The following is a 21105-nucleotide window of genomic DNA, read 5'->3' on the forward strand; positions in this document are numbered from 1 at the left end:
GAAGCTGCGCCTGCTTTTGGCTTGCGGTGTTTCCTGTCAAACTGCGTGCGGACACTAGCGCAAACTCTTTCTGGATCTGCCGCTGTTTGAATGAGGCATATTAGCATAGAAGGGGGTGTCCTTCTGCGCCAGACTCATTTAAATACATTGAAATGAGTCTGGCGCAGCCCTGCCGCTAGCTGCGCCTCGGCGCATTCTGCGCCGATTTTCACGTTTGCGTCCCCTCTGTGGATCGGAATCACCGTTTTTGGCGCTATTCACACGGATTTTCTGGCGCAAAAGCCGCGCAATCGCTTTGTGGATCTGGCCCTAAGAGAGGTTTAAGAGAGAGATGCAAGTGCCATAAGTTGCTCTGCAGAAAATGAAACTGAGGGAACTTGATATTTGATATTTGAAGACAAATATCTTACACACCTACCTTGAAAACTTGAAATTTGAAAGGTTTTGGATCAATCCTAACGCCTGGTTCACACTGGACGCGGAAGCGCCGCGGTGTGAGCCGTGCGCCTGTTCGCGTCTGGTGTGAACCACCACATTGATTAACATGGGTGGCGAATGGAAGCGCTCGGCGCTTTGCGGCGCTTCCGCGTCCAGTGTGAACCGGGCGTAATTTTCCATGTATTCCGAAAACCAGTCCAGTTATTTTATGGATACAGTAGCTGGGGTTTTGGACACGGTGATGTTGTGATAAAGCGACCTGGCTGTGGGTTGAAACTCTGTCCCAAACTGCACTGAGCAGCCAGACACAGAACAGCCACATGCGGATAACTTCGCCCTCATGCTAACAGGAAGTTTGAGCTGGCTAAACTTGTACTAATAAGCATGATTGGTCTGCTGAAAAAGAGATGGACAAATGGTTCACCCAATCACACCCTGTCTTCTGAGCATTTTCATCAGGTGGACACATGACAAGGATTTACAACCAGTCAAGACAGGAAAGCCAGGTTACACCAGTGTGACAGTTGCCTTCTCCGTCTGTGTCTGTTGAATTGATGTCAAACACAGTTAATGTGTGCGTGTGTGTGTGTGTGTCTGACTTGGGAATCACAAAGCATCAAACAAACAAACGATTAAAAGAAATCCCTCCCTGCTGTGGAATGCAAAAGAACACTGGCCACAATGACGGAAAAGTCGTTTCATTTCCTCAAAACTTATTGTGAAAAGCTTTGGTTGTCTGTCGCCTGCCTTGATTGGAAGAGTAGAAATGTGACTGGGCTTTGATTGTGTCAATATGGTGGTGCAGCGTTTAGTAGTACCACCTCACTGCATTGAGGTTGGAATGGAAGTATGATTGCGGGGTCTGGGGTCTGTCTTTGTGAAGTCTGTATGTTCTTCTCGCATTTGTGAGTGTTCTTCCAGGTACTCTGTGGTACTGCTGGGAGAGACTCCAGCAACCCTGCAACCTCAGTGCTCAGGATGCTGACAGGGAAACAGATGGATGGATGTTTAGGTGACTTCCTTCCTCCTCTTTTTATAAGCTGGAAACGGAGAAGGTGTCTTACAATTAGCCATGCACCCAGAACTGTTGTATCAGCCAAATTTGAATACTCTCATTTCCAAAATCCAACTGCCACAAAGTTGCAGTTTCCTCTCTGTGCATTACCACTATTTACCTTCTTTTTAACACCTTAAAAGCAGCCCGAGGCAGGTCTTCCTGCGCAGGAACAGGTTCAGGTTGCAACCGTCACTGTGTGGGAACATGAGTGTTTGTTTTTTGAGGAGTGTGACACGCACCTACACCCTCCCATTCCTGAGTGCTTCATGTATGACCACACCTCAAAGCTAACCCCAGAGGAAAAAAAAGGAAAAGCTCACCTAGGGGGGATGTGTCAGTTAGCGAACAAGGCCGGACCAGGTTGCACTCAGAAGCCAGGAAGCACTTCCACGGGGCTGTCGCCGCACTAAGGTAAAGTGTTTTGTCCGCATTCTGAAGGAAATTAAGTTCAGGGACACAGTTTGGTAGATGTCACACGCTGACAGATTTCTATTTCAAGAGAGTTGTGGCACCCGCGAAAGAATGTGAGGGATAGGAGAGGGAAAATAGGGGCTCTGAATTAGGGAGATTATTTGAATTCCGCTCTTTTAGCGGCACCCAAGGATAAAAGGTCTTGTTGCCAAGGCTCAGACCTGCAACACTGACTGCTGGTGCTTTCACTCCTCTGGCTCTCTGGTTGTAAAGTGGAGTGAATATTGCTTAACATAAAAAAAAAAAAAGGTATGCGAGTGAATAAGTGATGCAGTGACAATTTGATACTCAAAAACAGGTGTTCAAGTTTAAACAACAAAAAAACACTGACTCGTAGAGACGCCACTACCGTCTTCGTCTCAAGGCGGAGGAAATATTTGCAAGCAGCGTAACCTGTAGAGCCAGTGACGGCCTGCAGACTGCCGCCGGTTTGGTTCAGGTGGTTTCAGTGACGTTGATGCAAACAGATGGCATAAAAAATAATTAACTACAAAGCTGCTGACGTGAAGAGTTAAGGGTGGCCAGGTAGTACAGATATTTAAAGTGCTGTGCCGTATGACTGAATTACAACCAGGAGCTGCGTTTGCATTTTCCCTTAATTGGCACATTTGTATCAAGTAACCTGCCAGGTTTTTCTCATTGCGACGGACACGCCTCGTCTGTCACAACAGAGAGACGGAGAGGGAGGGAAAAAAGCACAGAGAGAGAGAGAAGAGGCGGAGGGGGCAGCTGTGCAATCTGCAGCAACTAGGAAGACAAATTGTGGGCCCACTTTGAGAGAGAACATACACCTGTCTTAAAGTTTATTTGTGTGTCAGAAAGATGGTCCCTCTGTGATGGAGTCATAAACATGCATTGAATCATGTGACTTTGTGTGTCTTTTATGATCTGAACAGCATGTTGTGTGGCTTTGTTGAAATGTGTGTATAGAGAAAAAGACTTTTCTGTATTGGCCAATCAATCTTAAAAGCAATAAAGATTGGTATCATAAGTGTCAATGCTTGAGTGCCAAGTTAGCAGAATACTATGATGGGTCTTGTCTTGTCACTGAGCCTGTGCTGGGGATGAGAAAAAATCATTACTTCATTTTCTGGCTCAAGAAAAAGAAGAGCTGAATTCCTGAATTCTACACTAAAACACGCTGACCTGGAAACAGGCTCTTTGATAGACCTCTCTCTGGTCATTGTCCGCACCCCTTGAAACGATGTTAGCACGCCCTTCCAAGCACACAGAAACAAACAAAGGCATTAGTTTGAGGAAGTAAACAAAATGAAACACTTTGCGGGATGCTGTAAACAGATGGAATGCTGTGCATGTTCTTTTTTAAACATGAGAGCTGCAGACGGGACCTTTAAAATCAAAAGTGCAAAGGCATAACCTGCACACAAGAATTCATCTCTTTGTCTCCCTCACTTGTTGGTCTGTGTGTACAATTTCTAAATTCATTTATTGCCAGTCAAGTCTTTTTAAGCCGAATGCTGTGTTGAGAAAGAAAATAGCGACTGCTTTGACAGCTTAATAAGTCTACTGTGATGCCAAGATGCTGGAGAAGTGTTTCTAAATTCAAAAAAGCGAGGGGAAAAAAACCCTCTGGATTAGACGAGACAGAATTGAAATGGAACAGTGAACCGCGAGGCTGTTATCCAACTTGTTCCCTGTCAGGCTGGGGAGCTTTTCGCCAGAATGAGATGTAAATGTAAAAGAGAGGGAAAAGAGGAACATTTTTCTTCATCCCGCCTCCTTCGTCCTTTTTGTTTGAAGACTTCCTTTAGAAGTCGTTGCCTGGCGTTGCGCGCCGGCCCTGTGTTTACGCTTATCAATGAAAATCAAATAAGTGTTTCCATAGTGTTCGTTTGCGTCCCTGAAACCCGGTCACACCCGTCGCCTTCCGGCTCTCAACAAACCTGTCCCCGCCTCCGCCGACGCAATGGAAACCAGCCTCGGTGAGCACGCACTCTGGAATGAACCTGTGCTTTCAAAGAGGAAGAGCCGGCAGCAGCAAACCACCACCGGCCGGTGGCCTTCATCAGTGGCCAATCCGACTGTGCCTCAATTGTAACTCTGTACCTCTATCAATCCGCTAAAAAAAAAAAAAACAAGCCTGCAAGCAAAACGTTTTCAGCTAACCCTCCTTTTCCTCTGTCGGAGGCGTCAAGACCCACAGGAGGGAGGGGGGTCTCATAAACCTTCAACAGTTCCTTTGAGGTGCTGAGACCGCAGACGCGCTTTGGGGATTACAGTGCGTGAGTTGTGAGAGGCTGATCTGATCAGACAAACTGTTCCACCAGCTGATTAATAGAGTCCAAAAGGTTTAGTTTGTCTTTTCAGCATTGGGAGCCTCCGACGGTGACTCACTCATTTATGCGGAGTGAGTCACTGCTGAGTGGATGCCGCTGTGTCAATACCGAGGTGGTGTGACGCGGATACTGGGCCTGTTTGTTGTCAGAGCGCCCAGGTAATCACATGGGATTGGGTTTTCATTTTGTTTGTGCTAGGCTGTTTTGTGTGGCGTCTCAGGTTTCGGGCTTATATGTTTTGTCATGTTGATCTGATATAATCACCCTGCTAATCCCATGTGAAATATTCAAGTATTTTTTGGAGTTATCCACAGGGTATTTGTCAAATTTGGGGAATAGGAAAAGTATGGTGGGAAATAGCAAGCTCAATGTATTAGAATTGTGGTAATACGTTCTTTTTTTGCTGCCTTAGCTCATCACAATGTTTTTGAAAGTTGCTAAATGCTACATTTGAGATACACAACCTGAACAAGGCCTTCAATTATCGATGAGCTGTGACACATGCAACGAAAGGATAAAAGATGAATGCTGGAGTATTTATACACAGGAGTGGTTTTCATACTTCTTGATACTCCTATCATACTCTTTGAACCACTTCCTCCTTTTTATTTATTTATTTATTATTACTAAATGTCTCGTGTCATTGTTCCACTGATCCAGGCGTGAACATCCGGAGGCTAACTGCGCCTGCTCTCCTGAGGAGTCCTTCTGATCCCCTCGCACTACTCCCCCGTCCACCTCCGAGGCAGCAGAGATGAACTGGTCCGCCTTGGAGGCGCTCCTCAGCGGGGTCAACAAGTACTCCACCGTTTTCGGACGCGTGTGGCTCTCCATGGTCTTTGTCTTCCGCGTCATGGTGTTCGTGGTTGCCGCCCAGAGGGTGTGGGGCGACGACAACAAGGACTTTGTCTGCAACACGGCCCAGCCGGGCTGCAACAACGTGTGCTACGACCACATCTTCCCCATCTCCCACATCCGCCTGTGGGCCCTGCAGCTCATCTTCGTCACCTGCCCGTCCCTCATGGTGGTCGGTCACGTCAAGTACCGCGAGCAGAAGGACTTGAAGTACACAGTCTCGCATCACGGCACCCACCTGTACGCCAATCCTGGGAAGAAGCGCGGGGGCCTGTGGTGGACCTATCTGGTGAGAGCAAAGAAAGTTTGTTCAAAGCCATGGCTGAAAACATGCCGCTCTGTTGCTGTGGCACCAGTGACTTAGTCTTTTGCTAAAAATGTCAAACGCCAGAGATAAGTGTTTGCGCGCCCAAAAAGGCTCGATGTGACATTTCAGTAAGTATTTATGATTAGTTCTGCTCTGATTGCGGGAATATCTGCTCTCCATTAGCTCAATTGGCTTTAATACGCATCTGTTCCCCAGCTGTCATTAAGCTTGAACGTGGAAAAAAAGAACTATCTGCGTGTGGTTTAATTGATGAAAAGGCAAATTAACTTCAGCCTCAGTTATTTGAAACTCGCCGGAATGAAAATGTGCGTCCCACTTTAACCCTCCATTGCTTCCCCGCAGGTGAGTCTGATTTTCAAAGCGGGCTTCGACGCCGGCTTCCTCTACATCCTCTACCACGTCTACGACGGCTACGACATGCCCCGTCTGTCCAAGTGCTCACTGGCTCCGTGCCCCAACACGGTGGACTGCTTCATCTCTCGCCCCAGCGAGAAGAAGATCTTCACCCTCTTCATGGTAGTCTCCTCCGCCGTCTGCATCCTCATGTGCATCTGCGAGATGATCTACCTCATCTGCAAGCGCATCCAGAAGCTCATCCGGAGGAAGCGCGAGGCCGAGCGCAAGCTGTTCGCCGACAATCACGAGATGGCGCCGCTGGCAGCTCCCAGGTCGGAGTTCATGTCCAGGACGTCCATCCGAGTGGATCCCACAGCTTCCATCCAAAATCTCAGCAACATCAAGGAGGAGGAGGCAGTGGCGTGCGAAAAAAAGTGAAGCACAAAGCCATATTGGAAATATTGAGCACTGGTGGAGCACTGCGAGCAAATCAAGACTCTGGGAAAAGAAATGTTGTGCGACAAGAGAGATAAACATCAATTCAGGGACTTCTTAAGACATTCTTTTGTAGATATTGTTGTTGTCGAATGACTTTCTGCGAGAAACGCACAACCTACGCATGCAAATAAGCTACTCAAATGGGATCTGCCTGGAGGATAATGGGTTTGAAGCATAATTTGGAGCATCAGTTACGTGTCAGTTTTTGTCTTTGTGAACTTGGCCTGTCAAATGTTAAACATCAGGGCTTTTACATATGTATATACACTTAGAAGACAAAAAGGCAATTAAATTTAGAGAGGAAAATGAGTGAACTTGTCCCCTCAATATATGCACTCTTATAAATGAAATAAGGTCAGGCACACAGCACTTGGGTCAGGGTGACACAGAAACCCACAAAGAAGCACTTAAGGGGGATTTGCAATAAGAAGAAAACGTATTTAGTTTTAAGGAATTTGCTTCGACCCCTCTTGACATTTTAGGTGACATCAATGAAACCATCTACAACTCTCGTAAGGAAATAACACACACACACACACACACACACACACACACACACACACACACACACACACACACACACACAAAGTGAGAGAGAAATGTTTTTGTACATATTTTTAGAGCATGAACAAAGCTCATGACAAGACATGTTGATGTAAATGTTGTATTTATTGCTTGGAAAAACACTAAATATTTTGTTTTCAATAATTTTATGCATGGCTCTTTTTTCACTCTGCCTTAAACCAGTTCTGACCAGTCCAGTCAGAACACACAGGTGCATTAAACTTGAAAAAATGAGACAGTGAGATCTGCTCATCAAAAACAATTGACAACAACCAGGTACTTCAAAATACAGGCTGTGATTACTTTATAGTGTTTTTATGTCATAAACAGGAGCTCATTTGGTACAATTATGTTTTTGTCCCTTTATAGCAGTTAAGCTTTTCAAGAATTGACACCCACAATCATATATCATTTTCAGTGGAACGTTGTTCAACTTCTCAATGGAATTTTTCCGAATAATCTCTTTTCAGTCGTACATCTGCATTTTGCATTGCAGCGTCGCAACCAAGCTGGATGCAGACAAGTGAAACACGGTTGACGAACCAGATGTAAGGAAGCGAAAGGGAAATAATAAAAACAAAAATATAAATAAAGGTGAAAAGTGAAATTTTACAGTGAACAGGGTCGCCAAAAAAAATCTTTGAGTCGCTCGACTGATACCTCGACACGTACTCCGCAGTCAGTTTTTGTATTCTTTACAGTCAGCGGAATGACGGAAACAGTGATTCATAAGCAAAAAAGTAATCCTCTGACGTCATACGTTTCCACTCAGCTGGCAAATCAGAGGCTGGAGGCAAAGTTCACTTTTGACAGACCCGGAAATGCACCAATAGCTCTGAGGTTTTAGTGCCGCGCCCGCCTTCACTGCTGAGGAGTTGAAGGAAACAACATGAGCTTCTACGGCCAGGTAAGCGTAGCGAAGCTTTTCTACTTTATTTCTTATTAACTACAGCGTCACGATAAAGTTGCTTTACAACTGTATTAACTTTCTAAAAAACTTTAGTTGTGTAAAACATCAGTTTAAAGCTGTTGGGAGCTAACGTCACGTTAGCATCGCTGGTGGTTTGCTATAGTCTGACGGAGGCTAAGCAAGCAGTCATATACGAACTGTTTCCTTTGTAGTTCTAACTTGTCCACATTTCAAATACGTCATAATTGCAGTGGTTGCGCTGTCTTAAGTAGTAAGTAAGTAAGTTAGATGTAAGTTTATTCGTGTGTTGTAACGTGGCTTCCGCTGTTAATTAAGGAAGCCGAGTTAGCCCAACGTTTAACTGTTCTACATTTTAATGTGTTAAACTTTGTGGACATGCCATGCAAGCTTACGCAACGAATTAATTGCTGATAAGTGTCACAATTGCGGGGAAAAAACGTATTGCAGAAGTGTTAAGAATATCTCTTAAAAAAAAAAAAAAAAAAAACAGCGTCACCGCTGATACTTCCGGTTTCTAATCAACATATTAAAATTACTTAAAGTGTTATTAATTCATTTTATGATTTCAGCGTGTCATACTTAATGTGTATGCCATGCATTGGAAAGTACAGCACTGACAAATGTGACCACAGCTATATTCCACTGCAATTCATGCCTCCAAAGATTCTCACTGTTTTTAATCAGCAAACATGTGACATGTCGGACTTTGTACTGTGCCAACCAAATGAAATTAATGTATAAATAATCACAGTGATGTAAATAAGGTGTCCATCTTCACAGGGCTACCCGGGAGGGAGACCCCCACCAGCAAATGTCCCGTACGGGGGAGGTCATAATCCCTACGGGCAGCATCCCTCAGCTCCGTATGCCGGAGCAGCACAGGCTCCCAGGGCTCCCTATGGCGGTTACGGAGCACCCGCGTATGGAGGGCAATATGGATCAAGACCAAGCGCCCCCCCTGGTGGGCCTTACGGGGGCTACGGTGCACAGCCTCATGGAGGGCACTACGGACACCCTGCAGGTAATTACAGGAGGAGACTGCAGCTTGGTACGCCGGGTCCCCTTTGCCTCTCCGAGTCTAACCGGAGTGATCCGTACGTGACAAGACTGCCGACGGGCTCGCCTTGTCCCTCTTCATTGCCTTTCCTCCCCCATGTCTTCCTCACTCCCGGCTAGAATGATGGATGGAAAATGAGTCACGTCGCCAGACAGTCATGTAGAGAAAGGGTTCAGTTTGTGTCCCTTAGCAGGATTACACAGCTGGAGTGATGACTCGGGTAATACTGAGTGAGAGCTAAACTGTGTCGGTGACAGATGGGTAAAGAGAATGTGTGTGTGCGTGTGATTACACCGGTTGCCCTAGCAGCTAAGAACCCAGTGGCCAATGTAACGTCACTCCCCGCTAGCACAGAATCCATCATTGTCCTGCCTGACCTGTCGCTGTCCCTGTCTCTCCAAGACCCGCCTTTCTCTGAAAACCATCCCTCCCCAAGTTCCTCCTCTTTTCCCTACACCACTTCATCAGGGTATAGCTTATTGTGGCAGCATTAGCTCATTCTCATTGAAATGACTATTCCGTAACCCTTGAGCTCCACTGCACGGACACAAACGTGTGTCACAAAAGTGCACACATTCTACTCGAAGGAAAGAGTGTGTATGGATAACAGAGGTAAGAATGTATTTCTTTCCAAAATACTGCACAGTGTTTGTCATTATTTTTCTTAAGTGTGTGAAACGCAATTGCAATTTTAAAACATTAAAAACAGCTTTATCATAATAACAGGGCCAATTTGTAATAACTAAAGCCAGCAGTCTCCCAGTTCTTGTTTTTTCACTGTGATCCATGATTCCTCAAAGTACTCCCCATCTGTCTCTGCAGGTAACATCCCACCTGGTGTTAACCAAGAGGCGTACCAGTGGTTCCAGACAGTGGACACAGACCGCAGTGGCTTCATTAACCTCAAGGAGCTCAAGCAGGCGCTTGTCAATTCCAACTGGTCTGCTTTCAATGACGAGACCTGCCTCATGATGATCAGTAAGTTAGAGTCGGAATAGGAATGCACCTTAACAGCGCTCGCCCTGCGCTGTGTGTCAGTCAGAGAGAGTTTCCTATTACAGCTACGTAAATAGCTTGGTTGGAGTGGAAGACAAAGTCATTCGGGGGGAACAAAGTCAAAAAGAGAGACGGCTAAATTGAAGGACCCGTCTAAAAGTACCAGCCTTGTCGGAAAAACTCCGGGAGTTTGTCTTAATGTATGTTAGTTACGCGGGCATCCAAATTCCAGCTGCATCTGCCAGGCAGTGACTAATGCGTCCCATTACCATAATGCGAATTGTGTGACTTGTGGGCTCCGCGTTCAGATAGAACAGGATCCACGGTGATGAATGATGTGCTCTGTAGGGGGAAAAAAAAGACAGCGGAAAAATACACTTGACATTTGTGCTGCGTTTCCCAAGGCTGAACCAAGATCATTGTCTGAGCCGCGTTGGACTCAAATGTGCTGCGCTTTTGTTTTTCCTGTTAGACATGTTTGACAAGACGCGGACCGGACGAATCGACCTGTTTGGCTTCTCGGCGCTGTGGGACTTCATGCAGAGGTGGAGGTTGCTCTTCCAGCAGTATGACAGGGACCGCTCAGGGTCCATCAGTGGCATGGAGCTGCAGCAAGGTATCTACTGTCAGATGGCTCACTCAGAGCTGAAGTTTCAACTTTTCCTGTTCACCGCTGGAGGGCAGCAATTCCACCCAGACCCAGTTGAGACTCATTCTTCTACCTGTCTGCCTTGTGGTTCTCAGCCCTGGCCCAGATGGGCTACAACCTCAGCCCCCAGTTCTCCGAGTCGCTGGTCCAGCGCTTCGCAGTGCGAGGCCAACGTCCCGGAATCCAGCTGGACCGCTTCATCCAGGTGTGCATGCAGCTGCAGTCCATGACGCAGGTCTTCCGGGAGAGGGACACGTCCATGGCGGGCAACGTCCGTCTCAGTTACGAGGACTTCATGGCCGGAGCCGTCACCAGGCTCATGTGAGCCGCCACTGCCGCAGTGCAGATTCCCGCTTCACTCTACGCTCACGTTGTGCTTTGCAGTTTCCAAGAGCCTGAAACTGTGAACAAGCTGCTATTTATGAGATCAGCTTCATCATGACAGGATGTCTCGCAGTCAGTCTGCTAAACTGCAGATTCAGCAGACTGGGACTTTGCATGCATGCAATATTTACATGAACTGTCAAAACCACAGAATATTTTGAACATTTAAATCTATTCAGTGTTTACTTAAAACTGTTCACATTATAGTTTCTAATTTTGTCAGGCTAAAGATGTGCCACATTTTCTAACACCCACAAGGATTCATTTATTCCCCTATGTGGCCAAAATGTGACCAATAATGTTTACTTTGATTTCAATACATTCTAAAAGATGTTTGTCGTGCCAAAGGCAAATAAAGACTTTGTATGGTTTTTATCTTAACTGGTTTGTTTGGATTTTTTTTCCATCTCTCTTGGTTGACAGTCTTGAGCCAATAAAAACAAGTTGTACGTTTATTTTGCTGTTTTAAAAGCAACAACAAATTCCATGTAGTTTATCTAGATGAGTACATGTTGTTTGTTTAATCAGAGGTTTAGAGGGAAAGCAGTTCAAGGTTATTATTCAAAGCGATCACTTGAAATATTTTTCTTTTAGGAGGAAGTGTCAAGAATCCTGCCTGCCTCTCTCATCCATTTTCAAACAAGAGGCTTCTCAACCACTTTTCTCTCGTCAAATCCCACCTCTCACTCAGCGGCTCTCCTTCTTGTGCCCTTTTAATGTGACTCAAAGCTCGTATCCAAACCCCACCGCCACCACCATGTTTGCTTCTATTGAGATTCCAGAGACCAGGGTGGCCTCACAAGCACAACGTGTCGTTAGCCTAAATGAGATCCTTGTCTTCGTCTTCCCGCTGAGAAACCCCCCCCCTCTGATGCCGTCTAACATTGATTTAACCTGAGCCCAAAGCTGCAGGTCTATCAGGCTCCAGCTTGAGAGTGAGGCAGACAGATGATGTGATAATCCTGGCGCGGCTCAGGCTGCCACCATTGCAGAACAGGACCAGACTGGCCGTGCTATTTTAGCACAGAGTGAAATTCACATTTCCATTTATTCGACTTCACTGATTAAATTCCACTGATGGATAGCAAACGTGAAGAAACTAAGCACAGTCACCCACAGGGACTCCAGTTCATTGCCACCATTTCTGCAGTTGCTTTGGATTAATGGCAACAACAAAAAAATTGTACACAGCTCAATTTTTGTTTTAATTTCTTCCCCGGTGCAAATGACCCATGCCACCAAACTGTTCCCTTCATGACGGCCTGCGTTCTGATGGCCAGAAATCAGCCTTGTGCCCTGGGTCGGATTGGCTTTCTGGGAAACTTTTGGTCCTTGGAGCTGAAATATCAGCGTCATCAATCAAGTCGAGCCTCGCCATGAGTACTTGGCATGCGAGGAAGTAGAATCTGCAGGAGCACAGTGGAATATTGTCTTCCCCATCGAGTCAGCTTGCCAATTTATACATTTTCATTCCTTTTATGTCTGTGTCTTTAGGAAGCACCTTACAATAGCAACTCTTCTAAAATAAGAGAGCCCTCGTACTCAGCCTTATTTTTTTTTTTAAGCCTTTAGATTCCAAGCCATGTTTTCAAATAAAAGAAAAACTCTGCACCAAAGGGGTTTCTCATCCGAGAGAGTTTCTCTCGTCTCCTCTGTGTCTCACTCATGGTTGGTGACAGATCTGACAGCCATCCTTGAGCAGTCGGAGTATTTTGTGCAACATTGCCGTCGATGTTTGAAAGATGAAAGAGGTAGATAGATGGTGCTGTTATGGCTTCAAGACACGAAGGTCTCTCGAGGCACCTGTGTCTGCTAAGGTAGAAAAAGACTCTCTGTTGCGGCAATGAAGTGTGTTTAACTTGTTTTACTGCAAAGCGGCAAAGAGTTCTGTGTCTAGAAAAAGATTTGCTACTTAATATAAATCTAAATCGTACTTTAGGTGAAAATGTTTTGGCACAAAATGTTTCAATGCTGTCAACAAAGGCTGTTTGAGTTAGCTTTTTTGTTGTTGTTTTTTTTTTTTTTTTTTACTCCATCAAGATAACTGGTAATACATTTTGAATGTAGTTTCATAAATTAACTGACTAATTGTATGAACTTCAATTATTTTGGGATTAATTGGTATAAAAAAGAATAGGAATAAGCGGGTACAGAAGATGATGAATGAATGGTATCAAAAACACGAAATCCCTTCATTCCCCCTCGCCCCCCACTCTAATGCCGCGCTCCGTGAAGCAATGCGCAAGTCCAGCCACTAGATGGTAGCAAAATACAAACAAAACTGTGAAAGGGTGGTCAAATCCGCCGGCGAGTTTAACCCGGAAGTATAGACACAGGACACGGAAACTGCGTTGCTACACAGGAGGAGGTTGCACCGGCGTGCTAACAGTAAAGGTGAGTGTAAATGCGAGAGGTTATAATGTGTTTTCTCTTCTTAGGAATTAAATTCACAGCACAAAATTCTGTTTCGCCTCACAGATCGAAACTAACGTTCGCTTTCACATTTCTTCCGTGGACAAGCCGTTTAAGATGTTAAGATGTAGAAATCCGTCTGGCAAACAGCTAGTTATGTAATTGCACAGTTATTGACTATTTCCCATGTTTGTTAGTTGACGTTGTGTAGATATGCTGGACCCTTTTACTATCACTGTTGAACGTAAATAAGTGCCCATCAACAAGGAAGTAACGCCAGTTGATGTCAATGAATTAGCCCCGATTATCTGATGCAGCGTTTGAGGGTTTTACCCAGTGACTTCGGCTGTTGCCCCCGTCACGTTGACCCTGTTATGAGACAGCATTAGCGGTTCACCCTAAATGACCTGTCCCTGTCTATCAGTGCCCTTCGGAGTCTTCTCGTTTGCACACTCGGTTCACATGCTCTCTTCAGTTGTTGGTTGACGAACATGTGAAATGAGTGGGGCAATATAATCAGCCTAATGGCATGTGTGACCTTTTCCTCAAAAGAGTTTGGTTTGGAAAAACATTAGATCCGATCGGTGTTACCTTTCTTGAAAACCAGCTGAGCAACAAAGAATACTTGTCTCTCAACATAAGCCTTGTGTTGGTAGTTACAGCAAAAACACTTGGCATGAGCTTCCTGGTTAAACCAATGCCTTGTTGGGGTATGAGTTCTCTTTTTGACACCAGAGGGCTGATGAAAGAGCTGTGTCATTTAGTTCACAAATGTAGGTTTTGCTACTCACTATCCTGTCTTCCAGTTAAAATGAGATGCACTCATGTCTGATTTCTTTCTCCACCTAGCATCCTGGGTTGCGTGCAGTCATGTGGCCTGTTTTCTGGACGGCGGCACGGACCTACGCCCCGTATGTGACCTTCCCCGTTGCGTTTGTGGTGGGAGCTGTGGGCTACCACCTGGAGTGGTTCGTCAGGGGCACCCCTGCGTCCCGAGAGGAGAAGAGCATCCTGGAGCTGAGGGAGGAGCGGAAGCTGCAGGAACTAGAGGGCATGGATAACACGCAGGTCCTGAGTCTGAAGGAGAAGCTGGAGTTCACGCCCAGGGCGGCTCTGAACAGGAACCGGCCTGAGAAGAGCTAACGCCGCGCCGTTGCGAGAGACTCATGTTCCCCCCCCCCCCCTCCTCATCGGGACTGTGGCGTGACTGGAAATGAAGGGATGGACCTGAAGGGGCAAACATTCGCCCAGTCATCACTCCAGCCTAGCAAGACTTAAGTATAGCTGGTGTGCTGTATGTGGTTATTTTTGCACATATTTGGTTGTGCTAGGATCAAGGAGCATTATTTCAGCCCTATTTTAATGTAAATAAACCTCAGATGCTCCAACCACCATGTGGACATCATGATTTGATGGAAACTGGTCAGTTGTGTTTCAGTGTCATGACGAGTCTGATGACATGCAGACATTTTTGATATGTATCTTTGCTGCTGAATTAGCCAAATATTGTTAACATTTGTTGCAAAGATGGATATAAATGTTTTTAGCCTTTTTCAGTGATAATACGGGGACGATGATTGTGCACTTATAAAGGGGGCCAGACGGGTCAGACACATGTTCCTCTCTCTGCTCTCCCCCAATAAAAAGAAAACTTTAAAAGAAAAGTTATAAGGTTCACAATGTTTTTCCTCATTTAGATTCAGACAATTGTTCGATCCATCACCAGTATGACAATGAGGCTGCCAGAGACGAACAGTAGCATCAAAGTGAAAGGAAGGAAGTAATGACCACGCTCATTCAGTCACAAAAAGGAAATTGTTTTTCGAGGGAACACCAGACAATGAACAAGGAAACTTGGTTCTCATTCACTGTTGGGAATCTGACCTGAGGACAGCACGGTGTCCTGCCAAAATATAATTAAGGAAGGGGCGGTGCGTGTGAATCAGAACGGTCAGGGTTTTTCAGATTAAAGCTGCCTTGAGAACAATTTGCAGCTCTTTTCCCCGGTGATCCATACCCACAAGCAGATAAAGACAATTTTCTGTCACAACAGATAACGTTTTTCTGATTCTGATATCCAGTGCAGATACACAGTTAGCATGTACGCATGGGTGCAGCTTTACAAGTGAGATGAGATGGAGTAAAGATGCAGCTATTGACAGAATGTCCCCTTTGTGATGTGATGTAACACCACAAAATAATTATTTCCCTTCTGTGATGAGCTGAAAGTGCTTTCAAGTGAAATGAAAGCTATTTTTTTCAAACTTTAAACATAAACTTAAACATCTATATATCTCTTTTCAGAATTTCTCACCTTGTGAATTGATTCATTAATAATTAGTTATGTAACCTGTGAAAATGGAACAGAAGTAAGTTTATATCTATGCATGTCCCAAAATAACCCCACAACACCTTAAATGTTTCCCAGATGTTAAAATAAGAGCTTACTTTTTGTCAAGTCTATTTTTTAGCATGATTGCTTGCGTTTGTTGCTCCGTGTTTTATGAGCAGGAATGGTGTAAATGTCTATTACTGATCGGCCAGTATAAGATTTAAATGGGACGAACGCAATACCCGCACTTTGCTACTCGACTTTTGCCAAACCATTACACTATACAAAGATTGTTTGGGGAAAACATTCCAGCATCAGCAGACTAACAAGGGGATAAAATTAACTGTATCCTTAAAAGGGCAGCTCGCCGTCTAACAACCTATTAGTCATGTAAGGTCACAGCCATCTGTCATAATTCAGAGCTGAGACGTATTAATAGCAATATTTTCGGTAATAATGCAGTGTTTATGTGTTTATATTTAGAAAGGCTGACTGACCCAAATATGTTGACAGTGGTGTCATGATTTTGGTATATTTCAGCATATATACTTGTATATATATGTCAAAAGCAAACTGTATTATTTTCAATATTGAACATAAGAATTAAATTAAAAGAATATATGTATATACAGTGGCTTGCAAAAGTATTCATACCCCTTGAACTTTTCCACATTTTGCCACGTTACGACCATAAACATAAATATATTTTATTGGAATTTTATGTGAAAGACCAACACAAACTGACATACAATTGTGAAGTGGAAAGAAAATTATACATAATTTAATTTTTTTTTTTTACAAATAAAAAACTGAAAAGTGTGGTGTGCAAAAGTTTTCAGCCCCCTAAGTTAATACTTTGTGGAACCATCTACCAGCTTTATGCATCTAGAGACTGAAATTTTTGCCCACTCTTCTTTGCAAAACAGCTCAAGCTCAGTCAGATTGGATGGAGAGCGTTTGTGAACAGCAATAGTTCCAATCTTGCCACAGTTTCTCGATTGGATTTAGGTCTGGACTTTGACTGGGCCATTCTAACACATGAATATGTTTTGTTTTAAACCATTCCATTGTAGCCCTGGCTTTATGTTTAGGGTTGTTGTCCTGCTGGAAGGTGAATCTCCGCCCCAGTCTCAAGTCTTTTGCAGACTCCATCAGGTTTTCTTCCAAGATTGCCCTGAATTTGGCTCCATCCATCTTCCCATCAACTCTGACCATCTTCCCTGTCTCTGCTGAGGAGAAGCACCCCCAAAGCATGATGCTGCCACCACCATGTTTGACAGTGGGGATGGTGTGTTCAGAGTGATGTGCAGTGTTAGTTTCCCACCACACAGCGTTTTGCATTTAGGCCAAAAAGTTCAATTTTGGTCTCATCTGACCAGAGCACCTTCCTCCACATGTTTGCTGCGTCCCTCACATGGCTTCTGGCAAACTGCAAACGGGACTTTTAATAGTTTTCTTTTAACAATGGCTTTCTTCTTGCCACTCTTCCATAAAGGCCAGATTTGTGCAGTGCGACTAATAGTTGTCCTATGGACAGATTCCCCGGCTTGAGCTGTGGATCTCTGCAGTTCATCCATAATCACCATGGGCCTCTTGGCTGCATCTCTGATCAGTGTTCTCCTTGTTCGGCCTGTAAGTTTAGGTGGACGGCCGTGTTTTGGTAGGTTTTCAGTTGTGCCGTACTCTGTCCATTTCCAGATGATGGACTGAACAGTGCTCCATGAGATGTTCAAAGCTTGAGAAATCTTTTTATAGTCTAAGCCTGCTTTAAATTTCTCCACAATGTACATGTACATGTACTGAATTTGAATATAAAAATAAAATTGTCAATAAGAAGGCTTTAAAGCTGTGATGTCATGTTCATTAGCGTTATCAGTATGATTAGACCTACTTTTAGAAATGTTATTTTGTGATCCTGTATGTGTATGTGATACTTGAGGGCCCTTTGTGATGTCATAAAGGAATGATTTTCAGACCTGTGCATTTTGGCACACACATTAGATCGGACAGCTTGACTGTCAGAGTCTCTTGTTACACATTAAAAGGATCATTCGAGAAGTAAAACAAAATCCAAACCAACATCTTGAATGAGCACAAAAACTGAATGAAAATCCAAATAATAAATACATAAATGCACGTTCCAAAATTAAAACAAACAAATGTTGTACATTTAAATTTGCAAAGGAGTTTCTGTATTTTGTGGAGTGATTGAAGGACTTGAAGGTGTTCAGTCGGCTGTCGATGTGCTGTAGGTCTGGCTTTTAATCGTACTGCAGCGGGTATACAACGGATTTTTCTAATTTCTCCCTAGTTCACTGACGGCTTTTTATTAAAATTGAATTGTGTAATGTGGGAATTTTATAGGGAATTTGACTGAAAGACATTGATTTTGTGAGTTTGTGTGTGGGCTTGTGTGTGTGTCTGTCCAAACCTCACCTCTTCCAGAACACCAGAAGCACAGCTGCCCTAAAAGGTTTTATAGGTTGGAAGTTATTGGACCTATAAAGGCTCCAAAATGAGAAAATTTTATGAAGCCCTCTCAAGTTGAACTCTAATATATATATTTTTTGTTGACTCTTAAACTCCGGTCCCGCTGCTTTTTCCCTTTGCCACAGATAATAAAACAGTAGGGTCTCCGGCGCTCCGCTCCAGGAGTGACCTTTTTCTGCTGAGCCACAACAAATTCCGCCGCCTTGCTTGTCAGCGAGTGGAATGGAGACAGATTATCGGAACCAGACTTCCACGGGCACCAAAGGAGGCGAACAGCGGCGATCATCTTGCTACCCTGTCGTCCCTCCACGGCCGACTGACCCGTTTCACTCGGTTGACCTCGGCTGTGCACGATCCAAGACGGCAATGGCTTCGAGCTGCAGGAAGTGTTGAAGGTGGTAGTGCGGCGCTGCTCTGCAGAAGACAGTTACCGAGGAGCGTGTTTAGGTGTGTGAACACCATGCAGGGTCCTCCTGGGGACAATCAGGGGACAGCTCAGCGGCCGAACAATGGCACCGCCTCCTCTGAACTGGACAGTGCTGTGGGAACCCGAGAGCCGAGGCTCATGGGAAAAGAAAGGGGGATGTTTGGAGGTGCTCCATTGTTCTTGTTGGATGATGGGGATAAAGGGTGTGATGCTGGCTGGCCTTTTATATTTTCTTCTAGGAGGTGCAAAAGCAGCCCGACATCCTGAGTGGCCAGCCTGGAGACACCGCTGAGGGGACAACAATGGAGCTGCCTGCCTGTCTGAAGGGCACCACATCCTCTGTGGAACAGCAGCACACAGCAGAAACACGCCTTTTTTGATTTATGTCCCACCTATTCAAAGACGAGGAAGATGTACGGCAACACTGGGTTGTGCGGTTATGGATTTATTATCCTGGAAAACATGTCATGAACAACAACAAAAGACGTTAAACAAACTTGTCTACAGGGATACAAAGCATCATACTGCATATATTGAGGGACAATATATGTTTTGACTGTGGTCAACGACTGAGATGCAAATGTGGTTTTAGAAATGATCCTGTGAGAACTCATTTGATTTGGAATGTGTTGATAGAGGAAATGTTTTGAGAACACTCTTGTATCTGAATCCAAACTAAAATGAATGGAAGTGTCACACTCTACAACCAAGTCCAGCCAAAATCCTTTCTCAAAATACAGATTGAAAAACTCACAAAATGTCGGATTCTACCTAGAACATTTTATTTGTTTCTCCTGGTTCCCTATTTTGACAATTAGCATTTTGTGATGGGGCGCTGATGCCATTCCAACACTACAACACGCACGCACTGAGAGATACATCTTAAAACAAAGTCGGTTTAAGCTGACGTTGTAATCGATTGTTTTTGCATGAGGCTGTTGACGAAGGCTGGAATTTCTCCAAAAAATGAACCCAGATGAAAAATAAAGACTTGACAAAGAGTCTGACAATGGAGTTGATTTGAGATACTTTTTATTTCGATCCACCTGCCAAAGAGGCACGTTGAGACACTGAAATGTAAGTCCTATATAAGAAGCTGCGGTGCAGTTGTTGGAATAGAATTAATTTTGAGGGATTAAAGGATCAACTTCTTTCGCCTCGTACAGGACAAACACAGTGCTGAGTCTTCAACACAACGACGATCGATGGACCTGAACACTCCCTGACCACACACACACACACACACACACACACACACACACACACACACTGAAAGCTACAAGCTCTTTATTGACTCTGGCCATCTCTCTCGCTTTGTACTTCTCTTTGATGGGGTGCTGTGCCGTTATGTCAAAGCAGAGTTAAACTAGAGACAGGGGGGAGAAAAAAAACACAATGCCTGCTGCTACAGCCCCATTGTCAGGGCGAACAATCTCAAACGACCAATCCCTGCAAAGAAACAATAGTGAAACAGGAAACGGATACGAGTTCCGTCCTGTTCATGAGTTTAAATTTAGCAACATGCTGAAGATTTTTTTTCGGGGTTGTTTGAAGGAGACGCAAACTCGGCCAAACTCGGGACTGAATGCCTGGACGTGGCATCGCTATGGATACAGAGAGAGTCGTGTGTCGGCATTGTGTCCATATAAATGCTTGGAAGTGGGAAAGAAAATGAGTTGGCACATGCAGTGTTGTCGGGTAACAATGAGGCCCCAAACAATGGAGTTCCATTCACATCAATAGTGAAGACGTTGTATGGCCTCGGTGAACCTTTTACCTTGTGTATGTACTGCATGTGCATGTTGACATCCTGGGAAGAATTCTAGCTGTTAGTGCTCTCAGTGACTGTGAGTGACAAAAACCTGCTCAGACTTATATAGTTTTGATTGGAAGGCCTCATAAAAAACCTGTGGACAACGGTGGTATTGCCGCGCTAACGTTCACGGATTGTGATGCAAGTGAACGAGTGGCAGGAGGATGGACGAACGGAGAGTCTGTGTCAGCAAACGGACTCGGTTGCTTTGTGGGTGGAATTCATTTGATGAGGCTTAAGATGACCTTTTGTGGATCTGCTACGTCAAAACGGCAAACTGCCCATGGTAAAATGAGTTTCCAGAGGGTGTGACCCAATCAATCATCAATAGCAGCAACAGGTGTGTGAAAGAAGAGGTTGCCGTTGTTTTCTACAACAGGAAAGTCATTGTTGTCTCCAGAGGAATCATGTGTTTCATCAGCACTTCAAGGTCCAATGTTATACCAATTTCCAAGTGATTTTTTCCCCCACATTTTTTCTCATATTCAGGACTCACATGAAAAATTGTCCCAGAAATCAAAACTACCATTTATCCCCCTGTTTACATCATCCATCAAAGTTTCCAATTTTGTTTTCCTGACGCTCTGTTGAACCTCCCACTGATTTTGAGACCCCCCAAGGTTATGACGTCAATTTTATGAAGTTAAAAGTTGCTTTTTTCTACACTACGGGCGGCCTCGAGAGGCCGTCACGTCTGCGTGGCCAGCTTTCAGCGCCCTTGCACTCGTGCTCATTCACTAATCCGAGACGCTGCCTGCCTTTGTGAGCGC

General features: G+C 44.6%; 3 protein-coding genes across 3 annotated transcripts; all 3 read left to right on the forward strand.

Annotated features, from left to right (window-relative positions):
* The first annotated feature begins 1799 nt into the window (after positions 1-1799).
* gjb9b (gap junction protein beta 9b) lies at positions 1800-6993 on the forward strand. The gene is made up of 3 exons (XM_076011229.1): positions 1800-1906; positions 4924-5407; positions 5789-6993. The coding sequence occupies exons 2-3, from the start codon at positions 5018-5020 to the stop codon at positions 6218-6220; spliced, it is 822 nt and encodes a 273-aa protein (XP_075867344.1). The 5' UTR covers positions 1800-1906; positions 4924-5017; the 3' UTR covers positions 6221-6993.
* A 608-nt stretch (positions 6994-7601) lies between these two features.
* On the forward strand, positions 7602-11242 carry pef1 (penta-EF-hand domain containing 1). Its single transcript, XM_076011230.1, has 5 exons — positions 7602-7751; positions 8556-8796; positions 9655-9810; positions 10301-10444; positions 10573-11242. The coding sequence occupies exons 1-5, from the start codon at positions 7734-7736 to the stop codon at positions 10800-10802; spliced, it is 789 nt and encodes a 262-aa protein (XP_075867345.1). The 5' UTR covers positions 7602-7733; the 3' UTR covers positions 10803-11242.
* Positions 11243-13113: 1871 nt separating this feature from the next.
* smim12 (small integral membrane protein 12) lies at positions 13114-14665 on the forward strand. Its single transcript, XM_076011561.1, has 2 exons — positions 13114-13255; positions 14123-14665. Exon 2 carries the CDS (start codon positions 14144-14146, stop codon positions 14414-14416), a length of 273 nt encoding a protein of 90 aa, XP_075867676.1. The 5' UTR covers positions 13114-13255; positions 14123-14143; the 3' UTR covers positions 14417-14665.
* The last annotated feature ends 6440 nt before the right edge of the window (positions 14666-21105 follow it).

Source organism: Nelusetta ayraudi, unplaced genomic scaffold (assembly GCF_046127955.1).
Source record: "Nelusetta ayraudi isolate G7.1 ecotype Tasmania unplaced genomic scaffold, CSIRO-AGI_Nayr_v1 ptg000135l, whole genome shotgun sequence".
Lineage (NCBI taxonomy): Eukaryota > Metazoa > Chordata > Actinopteri > Tetraodontiformes > Monacanthidae > Nelusetta > Nelusetta ayraudi.

Excerpts from the sequence above, each read along its gene's own strand:
- gjb9b (XM_076011229.1), top strand. The coding sequence starts at position 5,018 with ATGAACTGGTCCGCCTTGGAGGCGCTCCTCAGCGGGGTCAACAAGTAC. Across the intron at positions 5,408-5,788 it reads GCCTGTGGTGGACCTATCTG|GTGAGTCTGATTTTCAAAGC; the intron begins GTGAGAGCAAAG and ends GCTTCCCCGCAG.
- pef1 (XM_076011230.1), top strand. Across the intron at positions 8,797-9,654 it reads GCACTACGGACACCCTGCAG|GTAACATCCCACCTGGTGTT; the intron begins GTAATTACAGGA and ends CTGTCTCTGCAG. Across the intron at positions 10,445-10,572 it reads TGGCATGGAGCTGCAGCAAG|CCCTGGCCCAGATGGGCTAC; the intron begins GTATCTACTGTC and ends TGTGGTTCTCAG.
- smim12 (XM_076011561.1), top strand. The coding sequence starts at position 14,144 with ATGTGGCCTGTTTTCTGGACGGCGGCACGGACCTACGCCCCGTATGTG.